Source organism: Lissotriton helveticus, chromosome 1_1, assembly GCF_964261635.1.
Source record: "Lissotriton helveticus chromosome 1_1, aLisHel1.1, whole genome shotgun sequence".
In the NCBI taxonomy this organism is placed as follows: domain Eukaryota; kingdom Metazoa; phylum Chordata; class Amphibia; order Caudata; family Salamandridae; genus Lissotriton; species Lissotriton helveticus.
This window is the reverse complement of record NC_136057.1, coordinates 676962034-676983015: the sequence shown is the minus strand read 5'-3', so window position 1 is coordinate 676983015 and position 20982 is coordinate 676962034. Positions and strand designations below refer to the sequence as shown.

The 20982-nt window shown below is 44.4% G+C and overlaps 1 protein-coding gene across 2 annotated transcripts in view; it reads left to right on the top strand.

The window, feature by feature from the left end:
* Window positions 1–20309, top strand: part of MEIG1 (meiosis/spermiogenesis associated 1) — a 247529-nt gene extending 227220 nt beyond the window's left edge. For both annotated transcript variants that reach the window (XM_078674198.1, XM_078674197.1), the window contains exon 3: window positions 20092–20309. In XM_078674198.1, the coding sequence (XP_078530324.1) occupies window positions 20092–20220 (129 nt within the window). In that variant the 3' untranslated portion in view covers window positions 20221–20309. The remainder of the gene's footprint in view (window positions 1–20091) is intronic.
* Window positions 20310–20982: the final 673 nt, after the last annotated feature.

Below are 20982 nucleotides of genomic sequence, written 5' to 3'. Positions count from 1 at the left end.
GTTGATGTGAGGGGAAGGTGGCGGCCATCTTGGAGTGGGGCTCGGGGTAGCCGGGGGATGGGAGGAATAGTGACTGGTGAGAATTGGTGCAAGTGACTGATTCAGTTACAAACAACAGTTACATATATACAAGAAATACATTATGGCGAAATTAACCAGGAGGAGTTATTCATTGCGGAGGATGTTTGCTAACTTGAGAAACAATCATCACAATAATGAAGTCCAGTCTTCGACCCTGTTCAGGCCTTTACGTATACTGTCAGTTCTCAGTATCCAATGTAGTTCCACTTTGTTCAAAATTTGAGCAATGTCCGCTCCACGTGGTGGGGCTTTTATTTGTGTCACCACAGTCCAAGTAAAGTCATTCTCTGTGTGATTTTTTTCTTTGAAATGTTCCACCAAAGGCGCGTTGGCAGTTTGGCAGCGGATCCTACTTCTGTGTTGTCCTATCCGTAGTTTAATCTTCTGGCTGGTTTGTCCTATGTATATCATCATGCATGGACAGAAGATGGCATAAACTACATTTGCAGAATTACAATTTGTGAAATATTGTCTTTTATATTTAATTGTGCCAAAAGAGAAAGTTTTACCCTCAATTGTTGAGTCACAGGAAACACATTGGCCACATCTGCCGTGACCCTTGAGAGCAGGTAAGTTCCATATATCATTAAGAGTGGTTCTAGCATCTAATTGTGGAAGCGAGGCACAAACCAAATGATCTTTTATGTTCTTTGCCCTTTTAAAGGCAAACAGAGGACGTTCTAAATTCATAACTCCAGCATTCAGTACTGGCCAATGTTTCAGGACACTTTTCCTAATCGCGTTAGATGCAGGAGAAAATGTGGTCACGCATGTGATTCTATCTTGATTATTCTTAACCCGGGGTTCGAGTAAGGTCTCCCTAGGACAATACCATGCCCTCTTTAAAGAGTGGCAAACTAGTTTTCGTGGGTAGCCTCTTTGTCTGAGTTTGGCGCTCAGTGTCTTTGCCTCTGTAAAATAATCTTGTTTAAAGTAGCAATTTCTACGGATGCGTGGAAACTGTGAATATGGTAATGAGTCTCTGAGTGCACGGGGGTGATGGCTGTGATAATTCAGTAGAGTGTTGCGTTCTGTGGGCTTGCGGTGTAGACTTGTCGTTAGGCGACCTTCAGTGTGTTTTATCTCTATATCAAGGAAAGGTATAGATTCCTTGCTGCTAGACATAGTGTATTTTAAACCACCGCTGTTGTTGTTAAGCCAGTGGATGAATTGGTTTAGAGAGGTCTCCGAGTCAGTCCATAGCATGAAAATATCATCAATATACCTTTTCCACAGGGCTATGCCACTGTGGAAAGGGTTTGATGCATCCAGGATATTTAAGTTCTCGAGATGATCCATATACAGAATAGCTAGGTTTGGGGCAAAAATAGCCCCCATGGATGTACCACGGACTTGGCCGTAGAATTGTCCCTCAAAAAGGAAGAAATTTTTGGTCAGGCAAATTTCGAGCAGTTGGAGGATGAAGTTAGATGGGACGTTATGAGGGCGAGCCCTAGTATCTAGGATCTTTTCAATCACCCTTAGGGACTCAAACTGGGGTATATTGGTATACAATGATTCCACATCCAGCGTACACATGGTGCTGGATGTGGGATCGAAGGGATGGTCTTCAATGAGGTTAATCATTGACATTGTGTCCTTGATATAGCACGTGGTTGTAGGAACAAAAGGCTTGATGAAATGGTCAATGTAATGTCCTAGGGGCTCCAAAATTGAGCCACACCCAGAAACTATGGGGCGTCCTGGCGGCTGTTCAACATTTTTATGAATTTTAGGTAAGCAGTATATGACCGGGGTTCTCGGGGCCTTAGTATTAAGAAAGTCAAATTCCTTTTTGGACAGGAAACCTGCCTCTAAACCGGCATTGGTGACTTCAGATATAAGTTTCTGAATTTCAACAGTGGGGTTGCGCGGCAATTTACAATAGTGTTCATGATTACCTAGTTGCCGCAGGATTTCATTTTTATATTGGTCGATTTCTTGGATTACAATCCCTCCGCCTTTGTCGGCAGGTTTAATGACTAATGTTTGGTTGTTCTTTAAGGCGGAGAGGGCATTCTTCTCCTGGATGGTTATGTTGTAGGGAATAAAAGTTTTCTTGCACTCTAGAGTTGCCAGGTCGTTGAGAACTAGTTTCTCAAAGGTCAAAATTTCAGGTGGTACCATGCTGCCTGTGGGTGAGAATTTAGAAGGAGGTTTAAAGGGTGTATTAGCATGTTTCTGTGGACTGGGATTCAAGAGGAAGAAACCATGCAGCCTTACCTTTCTAAAAAACCTTAAAAGTTCAGTTTGGGCGTCCAAATAATTGGGGCGCACAGTTGGGACAAAAGAGAGTCCTTTACTGAGTAGCGAAACCTCACTACTGGATAGTGTATGTTTCGTCAAATTAAAAATGGGGAGGATAGTGTTGCTTTCTACTGAGTTGGGGACGTTGTCGTCATTTACCAACGGTAGTGTTGGCGACGGGTAGACCGTTCGCCGGGTGGATTCGGCCATCTCTGTTGTTGTTTTCCTCTGCCCTTCCCCGGGGGTTCTGTTTGTCCTTGGCCTCTCGATAAAAAATTCCTATTAGAGGGCCCTGGGCTGTCGCTTTGGTCTGAGTTCCCTGAGGACTCGGCCGAGCTATCTGAGAATCCTACAAAGTTCTGCCTTCTGTTAAACCTTCCCCACGGTCTTTGGTTTTGGGGACCGTTATAGGAGCGATTGGTGTAATAATCTTTGTTAAGGTATGGATATGCCCTCTCTTGACTGAAGTTCTTTATATCCTTTTTGACTTTAACGGTTTTTTTGTTAGCTTCGAATTTGTTAAAGTCATCAATTGTTTTCTGAATTTGGTCTAATAGTTTTTTGGCCTCGGTATTGGTATTTTCGTCTTTTATTTGTTTTTCAAGGTCACTGATATCACTAGCCAGTTTTTTCAGTTCTTCTGTTGCGATTTCGATCCCAAGCACCATCCAGTGCCGAGAACACGTGGTGCTGATATAACTAAATCCGTTCAGATATTTCGGATTGTCGGTGAAGACACCCGGGATATTACGTACTTGGAGACCAATAGGGATTATATTGGACTTCAGGTAGTCTGTAAGGAGTTTTATCATTAAAATTAGTCTGATTTCTTTTTTCTTAGCTTTTTCTAGCTCAGCTGTGGAAGAGGGACTAGGTACATTGGTGGTGTCGCCTGAGTCGGAAAGAAGGGAAGGACCTCCTAGAATTTTGTTAATGTAATCTAGATTGTAAAGAGGCGGGTGAGGATCAGACATACCTAGCAAGTTAAAAATTGAGATAGTACAGAAAAAGAGACAGGAGAAAGGGCAGGAAGTAGGGGACCCACTTGTAAAAAAGGGGGGGAGGGATTCCAATCCCTTGCAATCCAGCGATTGCGCTACATACTGTTCTACACAACAAGGGAAAACCCAAAAGGAATAACACCAGGGTCCTTGGGCGGTAACTTATTACACAAAACAGAGGACCCTAGTCATTTAGGATCAAGTGAATGATAGACCCACACTGAATAGTATGTGTGTCCTTTGTCCAGCCGGACAGAATTTTATTTAGCTAGAATATTTTATATTGGTTCATATAATCAACATTTATACACAAGTGGGCACAACCTGTGACCCACAGAAGACAAGACAAAACAAATGAAAATAAATTATGTAAGGGCGCACAAGGCGGTCTGCACTAGTAATTCAGTTCTGCAGACTTAGATTCTTATCAGCAAACCATTGTAAAAAGGCGTTTGTGACTTTTATAACAAACATATGGCGCTTTTAGGTCGACGACGTTTCGATGCAGAGAGAAATGCAAGCATCATCATCAGGACAAAAAACATTGTGTCATGTTTGTCTTGAGAGCATAATAGCTAGGCCTCTATGACATTTTACATAATAACATAAAATAATTAGTGGTAAAACAATTTGGGAAAAAAAGGAGAAATGGAGAAATTACGTTAGTAATTATAGTTATAACTTGCCAGGTGTCATTTCAATTGTTTAAGTTTTGACAAATGAGATCCTTGTAAATCTGTGTTGATCTTGGTCGTGAGGTGACTCATATTTGCAGTGTTAGATTCTTATCAGCAAACCATTGTAAAAAGGCGTTTGTGACTTTTATAACAAACATATGGCGCTTTTAGGTCGACGACGTTTCGATGCAGAGAGAAATGCAAGCATCATCATCAGGACAAAAAACATTGTGTCATGTTTGTCTTGAGAGCATAATAGCTAGGCCTCTATGACATTTTACATAATAACATAAAATAATTAGTGGTAAAACAATTTGGGAAAAAAAGGAGAAATGGAGAAATTACGTTAGTAATTATAGTTATAACTTGCCAGGTGTCATTTCAATTGTTTAAGTTTTGACAAATGAGATCCTTATAAATCTGTGTTGATCTTGGTCGTGAGGTGACTCATATTTGCAGTGCCAATTCACGTTTAAAGTGCCATGCGTGAGTAAACGAGGTGACACCATTAAAATCAACTTATCGGCGCAATATTATTCATGCCCGGAATATCCTCAGGCAATTGCACCCGTGGCTTAATAAAAAACTAAAAATACAAAGGTTTAAAACTTGAAGCGGCGCAGTGAGCTAGATCCGGCGCAGTGATTTAAGTGCAAGGGGCGAAGAAAAATACCTTTGTGAGGGACGCGAATTGCACAGCGAGGGCGGGGGTACCGTTTCTGCACGATCGCAGGGTATCTTGGTTCTATCAGGGTGAGAGACAGGGGATGTGCGGTACGTAAATGGAATAGTACTGTATGCCAAACGTTAGTAAGGAGTGAGCAATTACTTACAATCTCCGTCCTAGCCGCGTGGCGCGTTGCGTGATTGGGGGGCTGGAGGGAGAGAAGGAGGCGAGGGTTGGTGGGGTAAACACAAGTGTGGTGAAAAATAACCCACGCGGGTGGAGCAGGACTTACATTATAATGATTCAGGTGATCCTGGATTAACGGCACGGCGGAGGGGATCTCCGGCGGGCAGGGTCCTAAGGGGAAAGAGACCGGGTCAGAAGCTGTTGGGGTCTACATAGCGGCTCAGAATCGCGCTAGTATTCTATTGCTGTCTAAATAGCGGCACAGACTCGTGCTAGGGGTGGGGATTACCTACTGGATATGGTCTTGCTCGGTGGCAGGACAGTCGGGTTCTGGCGGTGATCGCTACCGAGGGGAGGGTGGGGCATACTATTTGAGAGCATGCAGGTGAAAACCGAGGTAGGACTTGGTTGATGTGAGGGGAAGGTGGCGGCCATCTTGGAGTGGGGCTCGGGGTAGCCGGGGGATGGGAGTAATAGTGACTGGTGAGAATTGGTGCAAGTGACTGATTCAGATACAAACAACAGTTACATATATGCAAGAAATACATTATGGCGAAATTAACCAGGAGGAGTTATTCATTGCGGAGGATGTTTGCTAACTTGAGAAACAATCATCACAATAATGAAGTCCAGTCTTCGACCCTGTTCAGGCCTTTACGTATACTGTCAGTTCTCAGTATCCAATGTAGTTCCACTTGGTTCAAAATTTGAGCAATGTCCGCTCCACGTGGTGGGGCTTTTATTTGTGTCACCACAGTCCAAGTAAAGTCATTCTCTGTGTGATTTTTTTCTTTGAAATGTTCCACCAAAGGCGCGTTGGCAGTTTGGCAGCGGATCCTACTTCTGTGTTGTCCTATCCGTAGTTTAATCTTCTGGCTGGTTTGTCCTATGTATATCATCATGCATGGACAGAAGATGGCATAAACTACATTTGCAGAATTACAATTTGTGAAATATTGTCTTTCATATTTAATTGTGCCAAAAGAGAAAGTTTTACCCTCAATTGTTGAGTCACAGGAAACACATTGGCCACATTTGCCGTGACCCTTGAGAGCAGGTAAGTTCCATATATCATTAAGAGTGGTTCTAGCATCTAATTGTGGAAGCGAGGCACAAACCAAATGATCTTTTATGTTCTTTGCCCTTTTAAAGGCAGAGGAAAACAACAACAGAGATGGCCGAATCCACCCGGCGAACGGTCTACCCGTCGCCAACACTACCGTTGGTAAATGACGACAACGTCCCCAACTCAGTAGAAAGCAACACTCTCCTCCCCATTTTTAATTTGACGAAACATACACTATCCAGTAGTGAGGTTTCGCTACTCAGTAAAGGACTCTCTTTTGTCCCAACTGTGCGCCCCAACTATTTGGACGCCCAAACTGAACTTTTAAGGTTTTTTAGAAAGGTAAGGCTGCATGGTTTCTTCCTCTTGAATCCCAGTCCACAGAAACATGCTAATACACCCTTTAAACCTCCTTCTAAATTCTCACCCACAGGCAGCATGGTACCACCTGAAATTTTGACCTTTGAGAAACTAGTTCTCAACGACCTGGCAACTCTAGAGTGCAAGAAAACTTTTATTCCCTACAACATAACCATCCAGGAGAAGAATGCCCTCTCCGCCTTAAAGAACAACCAAACATTAGTCATTAAACCTGCCGACAAAGGCGGAGGGATTGTAATCCAAGAAATCGACCAATATAAAAATGAAATCCTGCGGCAACTAGGTAATCATGAACACTATTGTAAATTGCCGCGCAACCCCACTGTTGAAATTCAGAAACTTATATCTGAAGTCACCAATGCCGGTTTAGAGGCAGGTTTCCTGTCCAAAAAGGAATTTGACTTTCTTAATACTAAGGCCCCGAGAACCCCGGCCATATACTGCTTACCTAAAATTCATAAAAATGTTGAACAGCCGCCAGGACGCCCCATAGTTTCTGGGTGTGGCTCAATTTTGGAGCCCCTAGGACATTACATTGACCATTTCATCAAGCCTTTTGTTCCTACAACCACGTGCTATATCAAGGACACAATGTCAATGATTAACCTCATTGAAGACCATCCCTTCGATCCCACATCCAGCACCATGTGTACGCTGGATGTGGAATCATTGTATACCAATATACCCCAGTTTGAGTCCCTAAGGGTGATTGAAAAGATCCTAGATACTAGGGCTCGCCCTCATAACGTCCCATCTAACTTCATCCTCCAACTGCTCGAAATTTGCCTGACCAAAAATTTCTTCCTTTTTGAGGGACAATTCTACGGCCAAGTCCGTGGTACATCCATGGGGGCTATTTTTGCCCCAAACCTAGCTATTCTGTATATGGATCATCTCGAGAACTTAAATATCCTGGATGCATCAAACCCTTTCCACAGTGGCATAGCCCTGTGGAAAAGGTATATTGATGATATTTTCATGCTATGGACTGACTCGGAGACCTCTCTAAACCAATTCATCCACTGGCTTAACAACAACAGCGGTGGTTTAAAATACACTATGTCTAGCAGCAAGGAATCTATACCTTTCCTTGATATAGAGATAAAACACACTGAAGGTCGCCTAACGACAAGTCTACACCGCAAGCCCACAGAACGCAACACTCTACTGAATTATCACAGCCATCACCCCCGTGCACTCAGAGACTCATTACCATATTCACAGTTTCTAGGCATCCGTAGAAATTGCTACTTTAAACAAGATTATTTTACAGAGGCAAAGACACTGAGCACCAAACTCAGACAAAGAGGCTACCCACGAAAACTAGTTCGCCGCTCTTTAAAGAGGGCATGGTATTGTCCTAGGGAGACCTTACTCGAACCCCGGGTTAAGAATAATCAAGATAGAATCACATGCGTGACCACATTTTCTCCTGCATCTAACGCGATTAGGAAAAGTGTCCTGAAACATTGGCCAGTACTGAATGCTGGAGTTATGAATTTAGAACGTCCTCTGTTTGCCTTTAAAAGGGCAAAGAACATAAAAGATCATTTGGTTTGTGCCTCGCTTCCACAATTAGATGCTAGAACCACTCTTAATGATATATGGAACTTACCTGCTCTCAAGGGTCACGGCAAATGTGGCCAATGTGTTTCCTGTGACTCAACAATTGAGGGTAAAACTTTCTCTTTGGGCACAATTAAATATGAAAGACAATATTTCACAAATTGTAATTCTGCAAATGTAGTTTATGCCATCTTCTGTCCATGCATGATGATATACATTGGACAAACCAGCCAGAAGATTAAACTACGGATAGGACAACACAGAAGTAGGATCCGCTGCCAAACTGCCAACGCGCCTTTGGTGGAACATTTCAAAGAAAAAAATCACACAGAGAATGACTTTACTTGGACTGTGGTGACACAAATAAAAGCCCCACCACGTGGAGCGGACATTGCTCAAATTTTGAACCAAGTGGAACTACATTGGATACTGCGAACTGACAGTATACGTAAAGGCCTGAACAGGGTCGAAGACTGGACTTCATTATTGTGATGATTGTTTCTCAAGTTAGCAAACATCCTCCGCAATGAATAACTCCTCCTGGTTAATTTTGCCATAATGTAATCTTGTATATATGTAACTGTTGTTTGTAACTGAATCAGTCACTTGCACCAATTCTCACCAGTCACTATTCCTCCCATCCCCCGGCTACCCTGAGCCCCACTCCAAGATGGCCGCCACCTTCCCCTCACATCAACCAAGTCCTACCTCGGTTTTCACCTGCATGCTCTCAAATAGTATGCCCCACCCTCCCCTCGGTAGCGATCACCGCCAGAACCCGACTGTCCTGCCACCGAGCAAGACCATATCCAGTAAGTAATCCCCACCCCTAGCACGAGTCTGTGCCGCTATTTAGACAGCAATAGAATACTAGCGCGATTCTGAGCCGCTATGTAGACCCCAACAGCTTCTGACCCGGTCTCTTTCCCCTTAGGACCCTGCCCGCCGGAGATCCCCTCCGCCGTGCCTTTAATCCAGGATCACCTGAATCATTATAATGTAAGTCCTGCTCCACCCGCGTGGGTTATTTTTCACCACACTTGTGTTTACCCCACCAACCCTCGCCTCCTTCTCTCCCTCCAGCCCCCCAATCACGCGACGCGCCACGCGGCTAGGACGGAGATTGTAAGTAATTGCTCACTCCTTACTAACGTTTGGCATACAGTACTATTTCATTTACGTACCGCACATCCCCTGTCTCTCACCCTGATAGAACCAAGATACCCTGCGATCGTGCAGAAACGGTACCCCCGCCCTCGCTGTGCAATTCGCGTCCCTCACGAAGGTATTTTTCTTCGCCCCTTGCACTTAAATCACTGCGCCGGATCTAGCTCACTGCGCCGCTTCAAGTTTTAAACCTTTGTATTTTTAGTTTTTTATTAAGCCACGGGTGCAATTGCCTGAGGATATTCCGGGCATGAATAATATTGCGCCGATAAGTTGATTTTAATGGTGTCACCTCGTTTACTCACGCATGGCACTTTAAACGTGAATTGGCACTGCAAATATGAGTCACCTCACGACCAAGATCAACACAGATTTATAAGGATCTCATTTGTCAAAACTTAAACAATTGAAATGACACCTGGCAAGTTATAACTATAATTACTAACGTAATTTCTCCATTTCTCCTTTTTTTCCCAAATTGTTTTACCACTAATTATTTTATGTTATTATGTAAAATGTCATAGAGGCCTAGCTATTATGCTCTCAAGACAAACATGACACAATGTTTTTTGTCCTGATGATGATGCTTGCATTTCTCTCTGCATCGAAACGTCGTCGACCTAAAAGCGCCATATGTTTGTTATAAAAGTCACAAACGCCTTTTTACAATGGTTTGCTGATAAGAATCTGAGTCTGCAGAACTGAATTACTAGTGCAGACCGCCTTGTGCGCCCTTACATAATTTATTTTCATTTGTTTTGTCTTGTCTTCTGTGGGTCACAGGTTGTGTCCACTTGTGTATAAATGTTCATTATATGAACCAATATAAAATATTCTAGCTAAATAAAATTCTGTCCGGCTGGACAAAGGACACACATACTATTCAGTGTGGGTCTATCATTCACTTGATCCTAAATGACTAGGGTCCTCTGTTTTGTGTAATAAGTTACCGCCCAAGGACCCTAGTGTTATTCCTTTTGGGTTTTCCCTTGTTGTGTAGAACTGCTTAATTTGTCAGGCTTAAAATCATAATTCCGTTTGTTTCCAATTTTTTTTTCTTCCTTCACCCTCCTTTTGACAGCGCAGGTCACCCTAATGGTGATGAGCTGTCAATACAACTTACTGTGTCACTTCTGACATACAGGACTAGCAAGAACAGTTCATGATAGGACCAAATACACAAACATGAAAAACACATGGACCTTTCTTTTGAAAGGTGTTATGCCAAAAATACATCTATATCAACACATTGCTGACAGCACCCTTCTTTTGCCCTGATTTCCTACCTATAGCCATTCAGGGCGCATATTTCACCTTTTTCCTCTCACAATTATGACATTTTATTTTGTTTGCCAATTCAACTCACGTGTCCTGTCAGCCTTAAAACCACCCAGAACAATCCATGAATGATCTGTGAGCAGAAGCAAAAAAAAAAAATACACAACACACAAAAGAGAGACATTTCTCATAACGAACAAAATATCAATTATAACTTTTAATCGGAAGACAAAACATGATACACATGAACAAACACAAAAATAAATTTCCATTACTTAACTGTTACCATCTTATCAGTCAGACATTATTTTTCCTGAGCAGAGATACAAATGTATCATTTCTGTAGAACATTTAGCATGATGGTGGGACTTTCAAAGAAACCCTTTGTTATATATTTCCTTTAGAATAAAGTTCTTTATTTTATTGATGTTCTTATGGAGAAACCAGAAAACCCCCCTTTTAGAGGCCCGGTTTCTCAGAGACAAGGCCCTAATTTACGAGGTCACAGATGTCGACATGACAGTCTCCTTCCCTTGCTTACAGAGACTAAAGATAGCACCTCAGTGTGAGAAGTTGGCCTGATATATGATGCTCACTAATTCTAGTGATCACCTTGTATCAGTCCAAACAACCCTTATGGTGATTGGTTGTAAGTCAACCTGATAGACCAGCTATCCTAGTAGCGTGGACAAAAGCAGTCTTTAGGCTAAACTCTTTTGGCATGTGAAGCCAGCTGTTTTACCACAATATAACCCCTTGAATACCAGATGAAAGGACACCACACAGGTTGTTATGAAAATAAACGATATATTTATTAATAACAACACCTCTGAACTCTTTATGAGGTCAGAGGGCTAAGCACATGACAATACTACAAAAGAAATACGAGTTCGCACAATATCTATACAAGTGCCTTAGGGGCACGACAAACCATATACTCAAAACAATGGAATGCGAGGAAGGAAAATACTGTAAGGAGATCCAGAGGCTGGAGGATCGGTGGGACTACGCTACAAACTAGATAAGTAAGGAGCAGGAGGCCCACGGGACTCACGTGCAGAGTGGAAACTCTCACGCGGGATGCGTACCAACGTCTATGGATGCTACAGTTTACAAAGTTACGGATTCCGGACGAACCCGTCCGGATGGAGGGAAAACAACAGTGGACCTGGACACTATAATAGTGGACTCAGACTTCAGCACCTAGAAGCTTTAGTTACCTAACCCACAGGCTGCGGGTGCATAGGGCTGAAGTTGCGTCGGGTTTGCTGTGTTGACCCCGATGATGCCTGAAACAAGAAGTTGCTGGCAGGCAGCCAGATGGAGGAGTCCGGTGGTTCCAAGGATGGAACTAGGAAGAAGGAAGTCCTGAAAAGGAAGGGGACAGAGTCTTGGTCACTAGCCAGTGACGGTGCTGGAACCAGGAGGGAACTAGGAGCTGTCGCCGCGTTCAGGTGGAAGAAGGGTCGCTTCTCTTTGTAGCTGCGCGGACCAGGAGCTGTTCTTCACGACCAGGCTGGAGGCACGAGCTGTCCCACGTAGTCTGCTGCTGTTGGCGGTGTTGGATCGTCGATCTGGACAACAGGCCTTGGCTAATGCAAGCCACGCGGTGGAACAAAGATGGCGTCTGGTGTGGACCAGGAGGGTCCGGGGTGCTTCTCTTTTACAAGGAAGCAAGGGCCAGTCTGGGGGACCAGACTAGCAGGGTCGAAATCTTCGGGTCGTCGTCTCAGAGGTCACTAGCCAGCCGGCAAGTGACCAGACAACAGGAAGGGCAGCAACCAGGCAAAAGGGCCCCACGCAGATCACGGGGATGCTGGAGGCTGGTCTTTGGTGCAGGAGCTGCGTCGGTGTGGGGCTTCTCAGTCCCCAATGCACTCACTCGAGGAACCCTCAGGGGTCGTGCTGGAAGCGCTGTGCAGGTTTCTTCAAGATGGCCGTCTCCACGTTGCTCGTCGCACCCACGGGTCCCAGCTGTGCTGTGGATGTGGGTAGAGGTCAGAGAGGTCTGGAGGTCCGGGTCTTGTCGAGCTGGGTCATCGGATTCCGGGATGGAAGGACTTTGCAGCAAACCGCACATGAGCTTGATGGTGCCTGCGAAGCAGGATGGTCACTCCCTGACCATAGGGGAGATTCTTCAGTCTTCTGATGTTCAGGAGGTCGAAGGTCAAGAGCAGTGTTGAAGTACGCCCAAAGACATGCTCCCGACATTCTCTTGCTCAAGGAGATCCATCTCCTGGGGACTCGATGTCCCTTTCTCACAAGATATGGGTACTACAGGGTGTGGTACTCGGGCTTTGAAAGAGGCTCAAGGGGGAAGTTGCTATCCTACTGCGATAAACTCTGGAAGGGAACACCCTTAACTTCATCTCTGTATACATTCCACCAGCCACGCTCACACTATCACTGAGACATCTCACCGACGTCATCTCTGCCCTGACCTTAGGACAGACAATACTAGGGGGCGACTTTAATGCAGTCATGCAACCGACACTTGACACCACTGGCACACCCTCCCATCTTAGGATAGCACACGCAAAAAGACAGATTGACTGGGCGGCCACTTTGGGCCTATGCGACGTATAGAGAACCTGGAACCCTCAAACTCCACACCACACTCACACTTCGGCAGCACACCGCATGCAGGCACGAATCAAAATGATCTTCATGCCCACCACCTAGTGTCATAGAGTAGCCAACATTTTTATTCTTCCCATCGGAATCTCGGACCCCTCAGCTCTGCTCCTACACCTAGGCGAAACCCCTGGCATGCTTTAACAGATGAGGCGATTAAACGCCTGGTTCTTGCAAAGTAAAGAGATTTACAAAGGTGTTGGGAAGGAACTGTGCCAATACTTCCTCACCAACCTAGGCTCTGTTGCCTCCCCAAGCACCCTCTGGGAGGCAAGTAAAGCCACTATCAGAGGAGTGGCCACAGGCCTGCTACGGACACAACGAATATCTAAAAATAGCCGGCTGACTCTTCTAGAGGCACAAGCAACCCGTCTAGAGACTGACCTGAGCAGGGCCCCAGACGAAACACAAGACACGCAACTCACGATTGTGCGCGAAGAGATCAAACAAATGTTACTAAACTCCGCCAAGTTGCTATGGCGTTCCTCTGTTGCCTGAGTGTATGGTTGGGGTGACAAGAATGGGAAGTTGCTACACAGGTTGGCTTCATACCCCCTCACAAACCGAATAGTTTCCAAAATCGGGGGCCTCTCTGGGCCCACCCAACATACGTCGCCTGCGATCACGCAGACATTTGCTGATTACTATGCCTGCTTATACTACGCTTTCAAACCCGAGGCCACTCTCTCTGACTTACTTGATCAGGAAAGGGTTCATCTACCCTGCCTAAAACAATCCGAGGTGGCCAATCTTGACCTCCCCTTCACCCCAGACGAGATAAACAATGCAATCTCCTCACTAGCATCAGGGAAAACACCTGGCCCAGACGGACTCCCACAGGAGTACTATGCTGCATACAGGGACCTAGAAGTCCCTCACCTTTCAGCCCTACTCTAGTGCGTCACAGACACTGGGACATTTCCCCCTGAAGCGACCATTGTGGTTATCCCCAAGACTCAGCCGCCCTCCGCAGTCAGTGCAGATTACCTCCCGGTTTCCTTAATCAATACAGAGGTTAAGATGTACACCATCATCCTGGCTCAACTCTTGCATCCTTTCCTAAGTAAACAGATCCATCCAGATCAGGGCGGCTTCATGCCAGCATGCAGCACTAGACACTGTCTGCGGCGCCGCCACTTGGCTCTTGCAAATCGCCATCTGCTTACCCCCAATCTGGCGCTCCTTCTTGTCGACTTCGAAAAGGTCTTTGACACTGCTGATTGGCTCTACCTAGAAGATGTGCTAACAATGATGGGCCTGGGCCAACACTTCCGTGGCTTCGTTCTGGTTCTGTACCCCCACCCTAGGGCTAGAGTACTCATCAATGGAGATCTCCCGTAGGCATTTCCGATCCAAAGAGGTACAAGACAGGGCTGCCCCCTTTTAACACTTCTATTCGCGTTGGCGATGGAGCCCTTGGCATGTCTTATTTGGGCTGACAACCTGGTCCAGTATACAAAGAACAAAATGATGTGGAGGAACAGATATCCAAAACTTCAAATAGGGTACATTTAAGTACTCCTATACATTGGATCAATATCCCATCAAATTCGTATGTATTTCTTAATAAATCACATTCATTATTCATTCCCGGTCAAAACCATATTTTATTTCTTAATTCATATCAGGTAAGGACCAATGGTCTTTTTTCCGCCAATTTTAAAAGAAACAATCAGACAAAAATATATACATCATACATGTATAGAGCACATACAAAATAAAAAAAATAAAAAATAATAATAGTTTCCTGAATTTTTTACCAGTGTCCGTTCCTAAAATTCATTGCGATCCGGTGTGTGGTAATCCTGTGCACATTAGATGTACCCTCTCCACCTCAAAGAAAACGTATTTATGTGAAAGTCCGTGATTATATTTCAAATCAATATTCAACGGATTCCTCCTTTTCCAGTTGTCGACGCGTTTCAGCCCTACTACTTGGGCCTCGTCAAGACAGGGGTACAAGGAACAACTGAACGGTGTTGTGGAATTGTCAAGTTAAAGAAAAAGGCAACTCATGGCTTCAAATGGCGTTGTCACAATAGTTCTACTCCTGCGACATTTCTACAACTGTAACAATCCTCAAATTTGAAATGTGTCCAGGGATGGACTATTTATTAAAACCACAATACATTCCATCAAATTCAAGAATGTGGCTGCTCTATTCGTAACGTTCTCTTTCTCACCACAATCTCCACGTGAGCGTGATACGTTTCACCACGGTCTCCCTCAGCAACAACCTAGTCTAGGGCTGGACCTGGCGGAACCATCACACTGACAAAATTGCCTTATATGCGGATGACTTCCTGCTCTTCCTAGCGGACCGGGCCCACTCTTGTCCTAGATGTCTGCAGGCTCTTCGAGCCTTTGAAAACGTCTCAGGCCTCTGGCTTAACCCGGGTAAATAGACTCTGGCACGCCTCCACTTCTCCAGGGAATGTTTTGATTAGCAATCAACCATTCCCATTAAGCGACAGTCATTTAAATATTTGGGCATATGGGTCGCTTTGCTCCCCGAGCTAGAATGGGCACTAAACATCACCCCACTTGTCAAGAAAGCTAAAGAGGATGTCCGGCACTGGCAAACCTTAACACTTAATCCACTCTGGAAGGTAGCACTATTCAAAATGATGATCCTCCCTCGGTTTTTATATAACATTCAAAATACCCCCTTCCACTTCCCATGGAGCTGGTTCCAGGAGATAGATAGCTTGGCTACTAGATTTCTGTGGGGTGGGGCGAGGCCACGCATGGCCCTTGCTCGATGTCGGACCGCGCCTTTCGATTGAGGAATGGGAATGACTGATGTTTACCTATACTACTTACATAAACAAAAAGAATCCACTCATATGGTAAGTGGGTTTCTCCACTATGGTTGGGTGCACCCAGTGTTGTTAAAATACCCCTCACACACCAAAAAGACCCTTGGTGTCATGCTTCATCATTGGGGTCTTCACACCCCTCAACGGGATGCAGCGTGCTACAACCTGCGACTACGCGGGAGCACTTGTTCACTGACTATGTGTGGTGTGTGTGAAGGTATTTGTTTCTGTTTTTATGTGCGTGAGTGGTGAGGTTATCGGCGAGTGATGTTAAAAAGTGCCTGGCTCGTGGGGTAAACACAAAAGAAATTTAATGGGCCCCCAAGCTGGCGCTATTAAAAGGGGTGAATAAATGGAGGTGTGGAATGCAAGATAATGTGCATCACCTCCTGTGTGTGTGTGTCAACATGTTTCGGAGTGTGGAACTCCTTCTTCAGGACGGGGTACACAAATCCCCACCTTACTCACGTTTCTCTACTTTGAAAATGTGTTATTTACAAAAGTGAGATATAGTGCAGGTTATGCAATGTACCTACAATTTGACTTTTTGTCGCTACTCAGCTGACTGTTAAGGGTTAATTTTCAATGCCTCATGAGCCTCAGGAACGTAGGGGTCTTCGTGCCGGTTCGCTACGATGCCTCTGATAGAATTCCTCTTGACTGCCCCGTACGCGCTCCGCTGCGTACGGGGCAGTCAAGAGGAATTCGTAGCGAACCGGCACGAAGACCCCTACGTTCCTGAGGAATCACCGATCAGGCAGATATTTGGTTATCACGGCGTAGTCTTTTATTACACCTTTAAGTATTATTCTTTATTTTGTTAATTGTCAACACACTGGATCTTTTTATTCAGGAATAGATAAACCAACCACAGATATTGAAGCCCCGAAGAGGTAAGCTCATTCCAGCAATAGATTGTCTTTACATTCCAGAAATGGCCTTAGTCATCAGGATATCAAGACACGCACTCCGGTCATGAATCAATCCCTCTGTGCTTGCTGTGCCAGCAGGCCCCAACTTGCACTGTTTTATCAGCAATAACTTTCCAGTCCTCCATCCCAGAGGCACTTACCATGAGGGCACAGCTTAACGCCTTGCCCCACCGGGGTTTCCAGACACCGGATACCCCCCAATGTCTTAATACACCCTTTTGTATCGCTTTGTTCGCCCTAAGTGTGGCAGGGTATGCTCAGACGTGAGTCCCTTGCTCACTTGGCCACTGGATTCAAGCTAGCCTGGCTGATGAGGATTATGAATCTGAAACCGGTCCCAGGATGCTTGTTTCCGGTCCAGGGAAGACATGGCTTGGCAGTTCGGGCTGGACTGTTCCCATGAGGCACAGGGTCAGACTGATTTGCATATAGCCATGTCTTAAATGGGGTGAGTGTTTGATTTGCTCAAACGCTCCGTCCATCATCCCCTTTTGTATCGCTTTGTTCGCCCTAAGTGTGGCAGGGTATGCCCAGACGTGAGTCCCTTGCTCACTTGGCCACTGGATTCAAGATAGCCTGGCTGATGAGGATTATGAATCCGAAACCGGTCCCAGGATGCTTGTTTCCGATCCATGGAAGACATGGCTTGGCAGTTCGGGCTGGACTGTTCCCATGAGGCACAGGGTCAGACTGATTTGCATGTAGCCATGTCTGAAATGGGGTGGCTGAGTGGGCTAAAGAATGGTGATGGATTAAACCCAGATCAGTTGACTGGGGGTGAGTGTTTGATTTGCTCAAACGCTCCGTCCATCATCCCCTTTTGTATCGCATTATGAGATTGTGCGGCCATGGCGTTTTTTAGATGACTATACCTTGCAACATAATTCATCATCTGTTAGCATAATCTACAGATTTTACCCAAAACAAATGTTTTTTCTAACTCAAACGGTTCAAAAGTTACATGTGTTGTATCGGGGAGAAGAAGGCCCAATGCAAAGGTTGACTGGTCACCTTTCTGTTGCTTATTAGTGCATTTAGGTGTTAAATTGGTACTACATGAGATGCAACCAATACCCAGACAGAGTAAAAATGAAAAATAATACAGTAATACTATAACAAAATGTACTGCATTACGCTGCATACTTTGCCTTTTCTTGCTGCATAATTTACTCAACCGTGCCACATAATTTAGCCCTCCTCTGCTACATAATTCCAGTGGTAATAACTCACTGTTCTATATTAGGATATTACCTAATAAATAGCAAGTAACAAAAGGATCTCTCTGACTAAAGCAGCGATCCACCGAACTATTACATTATATGCACTTCTATTATCTGCATGGTACACTTTTTGCCAGCAGGCATCTTAACCCACTTCACTACTTTATGATGAGTCAAAATTTCCACCAGACATAACTCTATCTCTTTCCATTAATCACTAGTTCCATTAATCACCAGAGTTAACTTGACATTTTTATTGTTGCTGGAAAATTGCTGCAGAAACAAATGCTGGACAGAATGCTGATTAAATCAGACATTCACCCCCAGTCAAGAGAGCTGGGTTAAATCCATTGTTCTTTTGCTCACTACGCCACCCCAGTTTGTACCCAGCCATATGCAAATCAGTCTTGACCCTGCTCCTCATTGGAAGAGTCCAGACCAAACTGCCAAGCCAGGACCTCTCTGGACCGGAAACAAGCATCCTGGGACCGGTTTCGGGATATCACCACTATCAGTCAGGCTAGCTTGAATCCAGTGGCCCAGTGAGCAAGGGACCCACGTCTGGGCTTACCCATCCCACTTAGGGCGAAAAATGCTGCACAAAGAAATGATGGACAGAATGCTAAACAAATGAAAACATTCACCCCAATCAAGAGATCTGGAATAAATCCATCGTTATTTTGCTCACCATGCCACCCCAGTTTGGTTGAAAAGTTTCAGCACTCCATCCATCATCTTGTTGGAAATTGCTGGAGGCAAGGAACACAGCAGCAGGTGCCTTTAATTCCATAATGCCAGGTAAATCCTTTGTTGTCTTGGGGACCAAGGCTTTGAATCAACACCCTAGTCGGAGACATAAAATAGGCGCGATTAAGAAGCGGGGTAAGGTGATCTGTCAACCTCCATCAAGGTCTTAAACCTATTATACATAGTCAAACATCAATCCCACTTCTCTTTCGGTTCATAATTGGTGGGACAGGCCTGCAGTGTAATTTCTCTTAATTTTCTCGTCTCTGCACACTCTTGCTGTTTCTGCTCTTGCTGTTGTCAATGCTGGGGTTAGAAAAGGTAACAACAAGAAAGGAATTACTTACCTATACAGATATATTCTTCAGCTCTGGTATAACTACTGCTTAATAACCTATTGTGTCTGTTTGGTGGCAGTTTGTGGACATATCCAATTTTATCGGTTGCTTTCTTACAGTTGGAGAAGGCATAAACCATGTAATTAGACACGTAAAGGCATCTTCATAGCTATTCTGTCTAAGGTGTTCAGAAGGGCCCTCTTTTGTGACGAGGAAGACTGTAACATGGTGATACCCAATACAAACAGAGCCCAGGGGCAGAGCATAGCGAGCAATCAAGTTATTCATAAGTAGTAGTCGTGAGATTGAAGCACATGCAATGCATCTAAATGTTAAATTCCGATACAAACAAAGGGTCTTATTGCTGTGAAGATGCAGTGCATCATTCAGTACTTTTGCTGAGCAGTATCAGCACAAGGATCAGTAACCTAGATTAACATGTCAATCTGCTTTATGATGAGATGTAGTTTGTGATCACATTCGCATTGGACATTTTAAGATTTATATCATACAAATATACACCCTCGTTAGATTCAAGAATATTAAACATCTGGCAGTTATTTTTAAAGCGTAACCTCGTGGCTGTTCTCAGGACTCAATTGCTGATGCCTTGGGGCTGGCTTTCTAAAACCCAAATGATGAAGTCTTATGCACCCAAACACCTTTCAAACAGGTTCTTGCTTTCTTAGCCGCGTGATGTCCCTTGGGATGAATGTTACTCTCCATAAGTACAATAAAATAATTAAAATAAAATAAATAAAACAGGTGTGTTTCAATTTACTCAATCTCTCAGTATATGTCTCAGTTCTGATTTCTTGGTGCCTGCCACACTTTATGGCTGTTCTGCTACTTAAGATGCCAAACCCCCTCCAACTAACTTTGCAGTCTTCTTATACTCACAACCCCAATACGTTGGAAAGTGAATTTGAAAATACCACTTTATACCGATTTAAAACAAATACACATTGTGTAAGTTAAATTGTAGGGTACAGTAAAGTTTAACTAGGAGTAAACATTGATGCCACCTCATCTGATAGTTACAGCATGATTCCATATTTAACGCTCTTTCTTACATTTTTTGCAGGTGGATCGTTGGCCAGAGACAGGATACGTGAAAAAACTTCAGCGGAAGGACAACACTTTTTATTACTATAATAAAAAACGAGAATGTGAAGACAAAGAAGTCAATAAAGTAAAAGTGTACGCCTACTAACACATATTTTAGTTTGTTATCATTATGTATGCTTCACTAATGTCTTTGATGGTTGTAAAAATAAAATTAAAATAGAGTTTATTAATTTAGTTGTGTTTAATTGTCAAATACATGACCTGCAACCCGGGTCATTCTCCCATCCTTTTTCTGGGGCGGGGGCTGATTCTTGAAGACCCATGGCCGCCGCTGGCGCTATAGTCACTTTCGCCAGCTTTCCAAAGTTAATGGCAGCAGGCTCCGCTGAGGAAAGATTGAGAGTGGCAGAAGCAGAGGCTGAGGTCAGTGGAGGGGAGAGGAAAGAGACAGCCAGGGGACCCAGAGGAGCTGCCCGATTTCAACATTTCATGCAGGGCTGCTTTTGGTTCCCTGTCCGGCCCTGGATGCGACCAGAAAGAAATGAATGGATGTGTTGAAGCCCTACAACTAAAATGGCTCCATAAAGAGAAAGTTCCTTTGCATCTTTCAATGTCGGCTTAATAACATAGAATCTTCAGCTAGAAGTCGACGCTTTAACCAAGTTGCACCGATTCCGTAACCTAAAGGGAACCGGTTACCTTGGAGAAGGCTTGTGTAAGGGCAGGCGAAATGTGAAAGGTTTTGCGATACACATGTCTTACCCAATCAGCTCTGGTCACAATTCTGCGCTATGGTGCTGCTATCTCTGATATGAAGTTAGCGTGGCTGGAAAGAGTAGCACCACAATGTGTTCGTAGGTGAGGCCATCTCTTGGCTCATGATTAGAGTCCCAGAGGCATCTGCCTG